Here is a 12835-nt window from a genome sequence, read left to right as displayed (position 1 = left end):
ATTTATTAAAATAAAAAGTGCACAACTTAAGTGGAAGTAATGAAGTAAAATAACGAATAATTACATAATAACGAATAATAACGAAAAATTAAAATACCCCCCGCCTAACGATATCATTGTCCATCGCGATGGTTTAACGTAACCATCGTCAATTGCCAATTTAGAGGACATCGCCCAACCCTATTACTCAATTAACTCGATTACAAAAATTCCTCGAGACAAAAATTCTGCCTTGAAGCCTCTTTAAATTCCTGTGACTAAGATAACAGCATGAAACCTGTTGTGCATATTAATAAATGAAATTGCTTGATTGTTGACCCTGGCACTTATAAACACTAAATGGGTAAAAATTGCATTAAAAAGGCTTAGTTTTGGAGCCAAATGCTTGATAATTTTACAGCCACATAATTTTCGTTATGCATTATTTGTTTTGGTTGTTTAAAAACAAACAAAAAAAATTATCCGATCAATCGATTAATCGACCAATTTAAGTGCTAGATTAATCAATTAAAAAAAATTATTGATAGCTGTAGCCCCATTTCTGGCTGATGTCACAGGTATTCAGGCCAATCACAAAATACAGATTAGCTGGCCAATCAGTGGCACAGCACTTTTCAAATCGATGAGTTTTGTACAAAATCAATGTGTCAAATCTGGAGCTTCAAAAGTGTATGATATTTTGAAAATAATGTGTGTTTTTAACCATAAACCATGCCAACACATTGTATTATACCAAATACACAAAATAACATTGTTTTTTTAGCAATTAAATAAAATAAGACCATCTTGTCCTTGTAGTTCCCTTGCCCTCTATTCACACTCATTTCTCTCATATCATCATGTATTTGGTTTATTTAAAGGTAAAATGACCAACAGAGAAAGAAAGAGAAAGAGAGAGATGTTACAGTTTGATGGTAAAACAGATAGTCATTTAGTAATTAAAGGGGAACCAAAAGATGTCTGATACCACAGAGTAATAAATCAAGAGAAGGAATATGTGATGAAAATAAGTGGTGTACTGTGTTAAGCTGTAGTATCAGAAACCCCAGCAATGCCATTATCTCACTTTATAAACAGAGATTATAGAAAACACTGTAACCTCAGTGTCACACATCGACCCTAACAAACAGCGTGACAGTAGCTCAGCTGCTTTCATAATAGTGAATCCTTCAGTAACAATTCAATCTTTCTAATATGTAGCAGTGTGACAAGCACTACATTGCTTTTATCACACTGCAGTGCATAGCCAAACTCTAAGGGGTGGTTTCCCGGACAGGGATTAGCATAAGCCAGGACTTGGCCTTAGTTTATAAATATAACTAGTTTAAACAAACATGCCTTACTTATACATAGGGATGCTCCGATAGGATTTGTTTGGGCCGATACCGATGCCGATTTAAACAGACAACTTCTGGCCGATACCGATGCCGATACCGATATAAAACACTTGTCAATACTATACAGTTGATCTATTAGCTAGTTTATTTCTGCATCAAATAATTTTTACTGAACATGGATTGGATCTAATTAACATTCAACTGACCAACATAATAAGAGAGGCACAAATTAAGCTAAAACAAATATAATAAGACAGCATGACAACCTTCAAAGGTGGTTTTTGCTATTCAGCATTTATTTGATATACAACATTAACTCAATTTTTACATATAATGGATTTCTTTATGCAGTTAATTAATAAACAATCGGTATCGGCCTTTCTCGTGCTATTGCCGATATGCCCATGGTTTCAAATTCATCAAAAATCGGCCGATAAATATCGGCGGCCGATACATCGGTGCATCACTACTTATACATTATTTGTGGGCATTTTGAGGCAAAACAAAGGGAACTGATATTTCAATATATGTCAGTGCAAGTAGTTTGCAGTTTGGACAGCTCTTATTTTAGTCTACGACTAGTCTAATCCCTGTCTGGGAAACTGCCCCTAAAAGATTCTCAGTTTTTTAACCCATAGTTGGGTCAAATATGGACAAACACAACAGGTTACAGTTTTTCTGAATTGCTAAAACATATTTATTGAAACCATCACTCATTTTCTCAAAACCTTAAACACAAATCCAAATGTCCAAATAAATTCACAGCACTCCCAACTCTTCAGAATCAAACAATTTCTTTAAAACCATTTCACCTGTACTCAAAATCAAACTAAGCTTTCAAATAGAACACTACAAAGCATCAATTAGACACTACCTTAAAAATGGAAAACACAACATTCAGGACATCTGCTTACATAAAAACACATGTTTATTGTATATAACAGCACACTTGACAAATACGGTTTAAAATCTCTATTACTGTAATAACAAGTTTAATTCAGTGAATATAGTGATGAATACTTTACTGTACTGCAAATAATCGTAAGTAAGTTTTCAATATTACTGTAAGCAGCACTTGTATTTTTGTAAAAAGTCAGCAATCCACCTGCAATTTTTGCTAATTGCATCGTCTCTGGTGTCCTGCTCTTCCTCATACTCTTCATTTGCCTCTCATACTGTTTCCAATACACACAATTGGTAAAAAAATACCATCATACACACAATTTTGAGTTGTTGTGTTTGCTTGATGACAACTGTGCCTGTTTTTACCATACAGGTTTTCTGAATTGCTAAAACACATTTTTTGAAACCATCACTCATTTTCTCAAAACCTTAAACACAAATCCAAATTGTCAAACAAAATTCACAGAACCCCTGACTTTTCCAGCAAAATCAAGTAATTCCTTCAAAACCATTTCTCCTGTACTCAAAACAACAACAACAACAAAAAAAAAAGCTTTCAAATCATACACACAAAAGTCTATAAAACACTATAGAGCATCCATTAGACTACTTAAAAAATGGAAAACACAACATTTAGGATCTGCTTACAGAAAAATAGATGTTTATTGTATATAACAACACACTTGACAAATACGGTTGAAAAATCTCTATTACTGTAATCACAAGTTTAGTTACTTTACTAAGTACTGCACGTAATAGTAAGTTTTCAATATTACTGTAAGCAGCACTTGTATTTTGTAAAAAGTCAGCAATCCAACTAGCCTGGGTATCCCCATGCTGCCTTGCGCGCAAATTTATTCACACTCCAAGTCTAGCATGGAAACTATGGACCTTTTTTGCCCCTGAAATAGGGAACCAATCACAGAATGGGGAGGGGGCAGCAAGACGATGACGACGTCTATGCAACACACCAAAGCAGTTTTGTTTATCCCACACAGCAGACGCAAAGTTACTTTTCAATGCAGCCTTAGATAGTGTTCGAAGTAGTTTTGAACGCAAGTTTATTTAAAAAAAAAGAGAAACTTTTGGCATTAAACAATTTCATATCCAAGAAGGATGTTTGGACATGGCAAGCCATGATAACCACAGAGTTTTATAGGACCAACCTGCTAGGCATTGTCGTCTACAAAGTACAATTAACTTATAAATGTTAAGTGGTATTTATTAATATCATATTGTAATTATGCCTTTTCTGTGGTTGTCACAGTGCCACTATAATGTGTTGCTTTTCAATATCAATATACAGCTACCGGCTGTGTGCACAAGTACCGATAAAAGCTGTTTACGTTTGAATTGATGTTGCTCTACATACGTCATCTGGTATAATTGAAACGTTTGGCTATGAGCTACATACAGACGCATTTGATAGACATCCGTAGCGCCTAATAAACGGCTCTGGGCATTCGTAAACCACTCCTCAAATACGAGAAAATAAGCGTATGCTTCCCAGACCACGTCTCATTCTCTATGAGACTGGTCTGGTGTTAGCCAGGCTACAATCCAACTGCAATTTTTGCCAACTATATCGTCTCTGATGTCCTGCTCTTCCTCATACTCTTTATCTACCTCTCAAACTTTTTCCAATTCACACAGTTGGTAAAAAATATTATTAGAAAAAAGTGTGTACAATTTTTAGTTGATGTGTTTGCTTGATGACAACTATGCCTGTGTTTACCATTTATAAAACAAGTGCATTGGAGTGTAAAATGGATGTTTTAGTGAGAAGTTTGTGATTAGAGTTTTGCAAAAAGAGTGCATGATTTGACAAATGGGTTTAGGCCACTATGAATTTGGTTCAGAGATTGGAGTTTAGTGTCTTAGCAATTCCGAAAAAAAAACTGTAAAACAACCCAACATTTAGCTTTAGGCCAAAAAGCGACTTTTTTAACTATGTTTACAAAAGGACTATAAATATGTATAGCTACGAGGGACAATAAAGTCATTCCAGGACTTTTTGTCCTGTGAGTATATGAGTCAAGTTCTGAACAACCCATGCATGAATAACAGCGGCTCAACTATCAAAAATGAATATGCTACGTAAGACTATTGGTCTGCCAATAAATTAAAGGAGAGAGAGAGAGAAAGAGAGAGAAAGAGAGAGAGATGCTAAACCTGTATTGCAACAATAACAAATAGACCTGACGCAAGCAGACCTGACCCCTGTTGTGTGCAGCTCATAAACAACATTTAAAAATTTTCAACAATCTGTTTACATCGTACAAACTTCCTACAAATGTTTACGAGCCTTCCTGACGATAAACTTTACTAATGTCACAATCTTGGACTACCATGCAGTTATGTTGCTTTGGCCGGCTCAAAACACAGTCTGTATAATACAAATGCAGAAATGAAAGGAATGCACTTACATGTGAACAACAAACAGAGAAAAATCTCTAATTTTAGTTCCTGTCAAACCTGAAAAGCACACTATATGGCATCTGTAAGTCTTTTTCTTAGTAGAAACAAATACAAAACCTGCGAGGTCTGCGATCGCAACCTGAGTCACGTTAAATGTTAAAGGATTAGTCCATTTTCTTAAAAGAAAAATCCAGATAATTTACTCACCACCATGTCATCCAAAATGTTGATGTCTTTCTTTGTTCAGTCGAGAAGAAATTATGTTTTTTGAAGAAAACATTGCAGGATTTTTCTCATTTTAATGGACTTTAATAGAACCCAACATTTAATACTTAAATCAACAATCCTAAACGAGGCATAAGGGTCTTATCTAGCAAAACGATTGTCATTTTTGACAATAAAAATAACAAATATACACTTTTAAAGCACAACTTCTCGTCGTGTAGATCCGGTCGTGATGCGCCAGCTGACCCCACTACCTCACCGTCATGACGTCAAGAGGTCACAGAGAACGAACGCGAAACTCCGCCCCAGTGTTTACAAGCGTCTTGAAAGAGGACCGTTCCTACGTTGTTGTATGTCAACTGATACTAATTAATGTCTTTGTGGGAGTTTATTGTTTAAAATGGTCCGCAAATGTGCGTTTTATATATGTAACACGTGACCTCCCTACGTCACTACGCATTTACGTTAGGTCGCGCTGGACCGGACCTTGACGAAAAGTTGTGGTTTAAAAGTATATATTTGTTATTTTTCTTGTCAAAAATGACAATTGTTTCGCTAGATAAGACCCTTATGCCTCGTTTGGGATTGTTTATAGTCCTTTGAAACTCCGTTGAAAAAAACTGTTAAGTGTTGAGTTAAGTATTAAATGTTGGGTTCTATTAAAGTCCATTAAAATTAGAAAAATTCTGCAATGTTTTCTTCAAAAAACATAATTGCTTCTGGACTGAACAAAGAAAGACATCAACATTTTGGATGACATGGTGGTGAGTAAATTATCTGGATTTTTCTTTTAAGAAAATGGAATATTCCTTTAAATAATGTTAAGGCTTTTCACACTTAAGTCCTTACGCCAGGTGCATCTTTTTGTGTCATTTTATTTATTGGTTTCTCAATTTTTTTCTGTTTTTTTTTAATCCATTTTCGCTTGGGTTTAGGGTTAGATTTGAGATTTGCTTAAGGAGGTTATTTAATATACAGGTTTCCGTTTTTATCTATATTTAAGCCATGGTCGCTGGAGTTGGGGGTAGAATGGGGTTTGGGTTAGGATGTCATTTTTATCAAAAACTTGTTTAAACCCTAAACCCTAAATGGTAAAAATAAGCAAAAAAATTGAGAAACCAGTAATTAAAACAACAAAAAAGATGCTTTGTTTAAGTGAAGGGGAAGGACTGGCTTATCATATGCACAAATTTGGCACGATTTTCACACTTCGTGCTATTTATACGCAACTCCGTGATACTGGGTTGGTTTTATCTAGGGTTAATTAACCCTGGGTTTCATTAGACAATTAGCTAACATTCTTCTTTGCATATTCATGATCTCAATAACCCTGATGGGGCAAAACAACTCTTGCAAACAACTGGTTGTTACATTCTAATACCGTATACCTTTTAGCACCACAATGTGGAGTGTGAACCCATTGACCTTGGCCCTTCTGGGAGTTTCTAGACTGCGTTCAGATATTCAATTGCATCATAAATCATGTTTAGAAACAGTAATCATATATAAGTATAAAACATTAATCATTTAAATTTGTTCATCTTAAAGTAAAGTACGATAGAGTAAAGTACAGTAAAGTACGATAGACTGGTACAGTCTCTGGCCTTAAAGCAGAGTAATGAAAATATACTGGAAAATGTAAATAAAAAAACAGGCACTGAGGAATATAAATAAAACCTAATTTGTCCCCAGGGCGACAATAAGCACTGTATAGACAGAGATTTCACGTTGTTGTCTAAATTTTCCCAACCTTCCAAGGAACGCTTCAGCCAATCAGTCTGCACTTTGCATTAAGGCACATTGTGACAGAGATGTGTCTAAAGGCCAGAGTATGGTCTGTTTTTTACGTGTACGTACACACACTGCACAGCATTGCAAAGCAATGTTTATTTGACTGTACGTGTATGCAGACGTTTGACGCATGCACATTGCGACAAAATGCAACGCATTTCCTAGGCTACACACGCTACATTCTCCTGTATGTGCATGCGCCACCTACGCGTACAGTGTAAGTGACGTTTCAAAAATCTGGTGATGCGTGTACAGTATGCAGACGCACACACTCTTATGATGACCGGACCCTTGCATACGCATAAAAATATTAACTATATATCGCCCATTACTCAAAGGAGCCCACTTATGTCTCAGGGTGCCTTTTCCCAAAATGCATCGCCCCATTTGTGTGTGTGTGTGTGTGTGCGTATATCTGGTCTGAAATTTATCAGCCTTTTTGCATGTGATTGTTCACACCCTGCAGTTCTAACAGCCAGAGGGGTAAACAAACTCTCTGGCCCGAACACACACAACATGCATACAAAGAAACACAAAATTTCTGGCAAAGTACATTTCTCACAAAGACACTAGGATACACACCCAGAGCAGCCATCTCTATCATATACAAAAACAAACACATGCACACTTACATTCAAAAATAGAGCATATCGGCAACATCATTGTAAAAGCTATGTCAATGTGTGTTTGTGTGTGGGAGAGAGAGAGAGAGAGAGAGAGAGAGAGACAGACAGAGAGAGAGAGAGATACACACACACACTTCAATGGCATCATTGAGTTGCTCGCCAGTCTCGAAGCAAGAGAGCAGCTGACTCTACCACACATGCACACGCCTGGCAGACTGTACCATAATCTCTACATCTCCTTTTATATTAACAGATGACAAAACACACAGCTGGATGCGCACACACACAGATCTCACAAACACATACAAATTGCCCTATTAAATGTGGGGTTATGAGCTCCAATTCAGGCATACGAGTTCACTGACCACAGACAAACTACTGACCCAACATAACACATTTCATCGTTCTTGAAAACAATCAAATGTGTGTTTGTGACAGGCGATAGCGTGAAATTTCTATTTAAAAATTGACCCTACATCATAAAATAATATTAAAAAAGAATTTACCCTACACAAACTTACTATAAATATTTTAACTTATCTAAATGTGAATCATAACATTTCTGGCAACATCCATCACGTAAGTAAGCGAATTTGAAAGACAACAGACCTTTAAAAAAAATCTCAATGTCATATACTCAATGTACAATGTGATTTCGCAGTGCCATGATTTAACGATATCTGATGGCCATGGTGGTTTGATAAAACTTGTAATTTAAATAGTTTTGTAGAGCACTTCAAAGAATCCAAAAGTACAGTATTACCATCATGGCAGGATACATTTTTACCATGCTACTTTTTGTAAGGTAAAAGTTACAGTGGATGTGTGTAAAATACTTTTTTGTTGTGGTTTCCACACTGTCAGACAAAATGGTCAAAAATGGTCTGTAGTTGTCACTGGGGTGGCACCCTTTCCAAAAGTAAAGAGTTCATATACTAGTACATCAAAGTTTTATACTGGTACCAAATGTAAACATATGTGCCTAAAGGGTACATAAAAGGATCTTTTTAAAGGGACATTTCACAAGAATTTTTTTAAGATGTCAAGTAAATCTTTGGTGTCCCCAGAGTACGCATGTGAAGTTCTAGCTCAAAATACCATAGAGATAATTTATTATAGCAGGTTAAAATTGCCGCGTGGTATGTGCAAAAATGTGCCGTTTTTGGGTGTGTCCTTTAAAATGCAAATGAGCTGGTCTCTGCACTAAATGGGAGTGACGTGGTTTGATAGTGCAGATTAAGGGGCGGTATTATCCCGTTATGACATCACAAGGGGAGACAAATTTCAATGACCTATTTTTTCCACATGCTTGCAGTGAATGGTTTACAAAAACTAAGTTAATGGGTTTTTCTTATTCACATTTTCTATGTTGATAGAAGCACTGGTGGCCCAATTATAGCACTTAAACATGGAAAAAGTCAGATTTTCATGATATGTCCCCTTTTAACAGCTATGGAGCATTTTTTTCTGACAGTGTAAGTATGCAATACTAAGTACAGCAGCCCTAAAACTGTATTTTGAATACACACTTAAGTCTGGGTTGCATTAACACAAAAAGTATGCCCTTTGATGTTTGATTGCTAGATCAAACAATGTTAGCCATTTTTGCACCTATGTTTAACTAACCGGTGTGATTTCCAGTGGATTTATGAAGGTGTTGAGTAACCACAGATGTAGATCATCACATTACTATAGACATGCTCCTCATTAACTATGAATAAGTTTGACAAAGTGTCCAAATACATTTAGTATTTATTCTGAATAGTATATCTAAGATCTTTTGATTTAAAACTCAGCAAATGATGTTTAAAATCAACATCACTTCATTTGCCACTTTGTTATCTATGCAAAGACATTCATACATCTGGAAGTGTGGCACATGTGTGCAAATACATTTTGGGGTCACTTTACAATAGATTACTTATAAATACCTCTACAGAGCAGCACATGTCAACTGGGTTGGCATAAAAAGCAGATTGTACACTGGACATGAACTGCAAAGATGCAACACAGTATCAAATACGATTAACAAACAAAATGTCAACAAACTGCTTAGACCCAAGCAAATACAGTTATTAGCATAAAAAACAGGCTTTCTAACATATTTCTATGAATACATAAACGATAGAAGTGTGATTTACAAGCCTAAGTAACACATGGAACAAACACTGGGCCAAATATTAACCATACTACCTAGTGACAGATAAAGTTGATACCCAAACTCCGATGCCAAGAAAAACAAATATGGGAAGTGCTTTTTTTAACGCTGATAAGCCTGTGTATTTTGCTATTATAGTTGAAATGCAATGATATGATTAGTTGCAGTTTAATATTTGCATTTAACATGGTTTATTCCTCCATCAAGATCGACCTGCAACCTATTTTTAGATTATAGCAGCACTCAGCAGTTCAGAGTCACTACTATACTTCAAAGAGCACTATTGCATTACCAAAAGCATTTTGTATTGTAATGCTATTTTGTTGCCTCACATCACTTCCCACCTGTTCAGATGTTCTGAATAAACAAACTCTAACAGGATGTTTGCAACTAATTTATTCAATATTGCATAGTAAACATGTCAAAACGATTATTATGCATGCATGTACTAAAATGTAAGCACAACACTGACTATAGTTTTACGCATCACCAAATCATCAACTCTGGTTTTCTTTTACAATGACATGGATTACACGTAGAAATACGTATTTTCTAAATGCAAATACTATAATCCTCAAGACCGCGATAAATCGATACAAGCCCGATTTCCTCCATCTTGACTTTCATTCATTCCTTCAGCAGCAGGCAATGCCTCATTCATCATTACCTTGATACTGGTGTTGCTGGTCTGAGTCTCGGCCTCAATGCAGATGTGCGCGCCGCTGTTCCCTCTGCGCTCCCGGTGTGAGCCGGTCCGCGTGTGCCTGGTCTGATACGCGATTACGGAGGGGATCGTGTCCGCTGCGTCGGTCTTGATGAAGAGGCCGTGCAGGGTGGTAGCCGTGCCCTGCGAGATGGTGGTGGTCTGGTGCGGCGAGTTTGACTCGTCCGAGTCGCGACAGTAGATCACCCCGCTCTGCGAGACGTGGATGCTGGGAGCGCAGCCCATCGTTCCCCGCGCCGCGCCGTTATACCCGGAGGAACGAATCACTCAGCTCCGCAGCTTGTCCCTCTGACTTCCCGGCTCCCGGGCCGCGATCACGCCGCGGTTCCCCCGGTGCATTGGCCGGTAGTTGCCTCGCTCAGTTCAGCCTACCGCCCGCCTCCCGCGTTGTCGGTGCGCGTCAAAAAGAAACACAGAGGATATCCATTTTTACGCTCCCGTTAATTCACGCGCCTCCGTGATGCATGGTTTCCCAACAACGCTCGTCGCTTTATTGATCAGTAATCAGATCATATCTGATCGATGACACCTCGGCTGCCCAACCGTGCGCGCTTGTGTCATGTCACATAACTGCGAATATTACCCCCCATTGCACCTCTGCGAAATGTACTAAAGCTTTGGGTTTCTCAATACGATCCGTTTGCAGCAATGTTCATCTGTATGCTCGTCACATCAGACGTCGTAAATAACGGGCGAGTAGCGTCAGGACATGCAGTGTGTGTTTCAAACTTACAATCCCGGTCCTCATTTATGACACAAACGCGTCATCACTGACTGTCGGATAGCCTACTGATGGGCTCTTTCTATGCTGTGCACTTATTTGTTTAAAATAAACTATCATATAAAAAATAATTGTGGGTCTATAAAAATTATTATTAATTGATAAGACGGCAAATTATAATACATACAAATATTACATTTGCTGATTTTGCAAAAGGGCATCTATACACTACAGTACAATAGAAATAGTGGTGTTTAGCTCATGATTTTGTAGAGTATTGCGTTAGCAGCGCAAAGGTCACAAGTTAAATCCCAGTGTACACACATACTGATAAAATGTTTAGCTTGCACTGTAAGTCAGTTTTTGACCTGCAATAAAGTATATTACTTGTTGCCCACTTGTCATTTAAAAAGTGAGTATTCCTTACATCACATTTAAATGTATGCATGCAGCTGAAACTGATCAAAAATGCTCTACAAATTGACCTACTGGAACATGTAAATGTCTATGTACAGTAGGTGTTGCTTTGCAAAAGTGTTTGTGTCGACTCTCGACTGTGGACTAGGGCTGGCACAATTCTGAAATTTTGCTGACAGTTAATAGTCTAATATATTGTGCCGATTATGATGATTAATACCTGTTTTAGGACTTTGACGATTAATTGTCTGTTTTATTGCTTTAACATTTAATTCTCATACATTTTTTGTTTGTTCATGAAATAATTTTCACACATTATTAAAAATTACATCTTTTGCTAAGTTTACCTGGCAGTAAATATTACACACAACACATAATTAAAGTTTTGCAGCATTTCTTTATCTAATGTTTTTTTCACTGTATTGAATGGCTTTGCAATATATTACATTACACTGTCAGTTAAAGAGTCCATTTATACAAGTGCTGCAGCTTCCCCTTGTGTTTTTAAAGAGATGTGCAATCATTGCGGTGATCTGAAATCATCACGATGAGGTCAAACAATTGCGATGAGATGATTATTTCACCATTGTGATAGCCCTACTGTGGACCTGACGAAACAACATTTAAGTTCACTGTGCATATTTTTTTGTATAAAATATTGTCAACCTGGCCTGTTACTAAACATATAAAAGCCTTGAATGTTGTGTTTATGCTATGGTACTAGGGATGTAACGATTAATCGTGCAAATGCGCATTTTCTCAATTAATGAATTTGAATGAATTACAGTGAAATCCCAGCACATCCGAACCCCAGGGGGTGCTCTCATGCAGAAACTCCCTTTGTGCCACAAAAGAAGTAGCGTTACAAACTCTATTCCAGGAATATTTATATCGCTGTTCTTCAAATTGTTTCAGGTATTTTCATGATAATAAAGAAGATTTTGAATGATTTTGTTTAACAAGTGTTGCTTTTTTAAATGCACATTATAAACGACTTCGACTCATAATGATTTTAGATTGAGAAGGACTTCCTACTGACCAAATGCCATAGTACACGCACAAGCTGTGCATAAAACACATAATCGCAGCCTTGCGATTCAGAATCGGTTTCAGACAGGCATTTTTAATTGGGACACACGATTAATTGTTACATCCCTATATGGTACATAAGGAAACCTAAGACATTAATGTTTAAAAAAATGTTGCATTCTATATGTAGGCATGTTTGTCACACAATGTTCTTTACATCAGTGGTTCTCAAACTGGGAGCCGTGGCCCTGAGATGGTGCAACGGGGGGCCCAGATTAATGCTATTTCATAAAAACAATCATTTATTATCAATTCGGTGTAATTAAATCTCAGAAAAAAATTTAAGTTTTGGAATGTTTTATGTCAATTTTCTTTGGGGGGCATGAGGGCATGCACTGTACAGAAAGGGGGCCGCACACCGAAAAAGTTAGATGGGTTTTCACAGATAGGGTCACATATAATAATATATAGGTGTAAAGCAATATC

At 37.0% G+C, this 12835-nt stretch overlaps 1 protein-coding gene across 2 annotated transcripts in view; it reads right to left on the bottom strand.

Annotated features, from left to right (window-relative positions):
* pde8b (phosphodiesterase 8B) overlaps positions 1–12835 on the bottom strand; it is a 77247-nt gene that overhangs the window by 62503 nt on the left and 1909 nt on the right. The window contains exon 1 of one of the 2 annotated variants that reach the window (XM_055180124.2): positions 10126–10939. The exons of the other annotated variant lie outside the window; for it this stretch is intronic. Within the exon in view, the coding sequence (XP_055036099.2) occupies positions 10126–10407 (282 nt within the window). The 5' untranslated portion in view covers positions 10408–10939. Of the gene's footprint in view, positions 1–10125; positions 10940–12835 lie in introns of those variants that run through there. 2 annotated transcript variants of the gene reach the window in all.

The sequence above is a fragment of the Misgurnus anguillicaudatus genome, chromosome 9 (assembly GCF_027580225.2).
Source record: "Misgurnus anguillicaudatus chromosome 9, ASM2758022v2, whole genome shotgun sequence".
Lineage (NCBI taxonomy): Eukaryota > Metazoa > Chordata > Actinopteri > Cypriniformes > Cobitidae > Misgurnus > Misgurnus anguillicaudatus.
The sequence above is the reverse complement of the archived record's forward strand: the minus strand, read 5'-3'. Positions and strand labels throughout refer to the sequence as shown.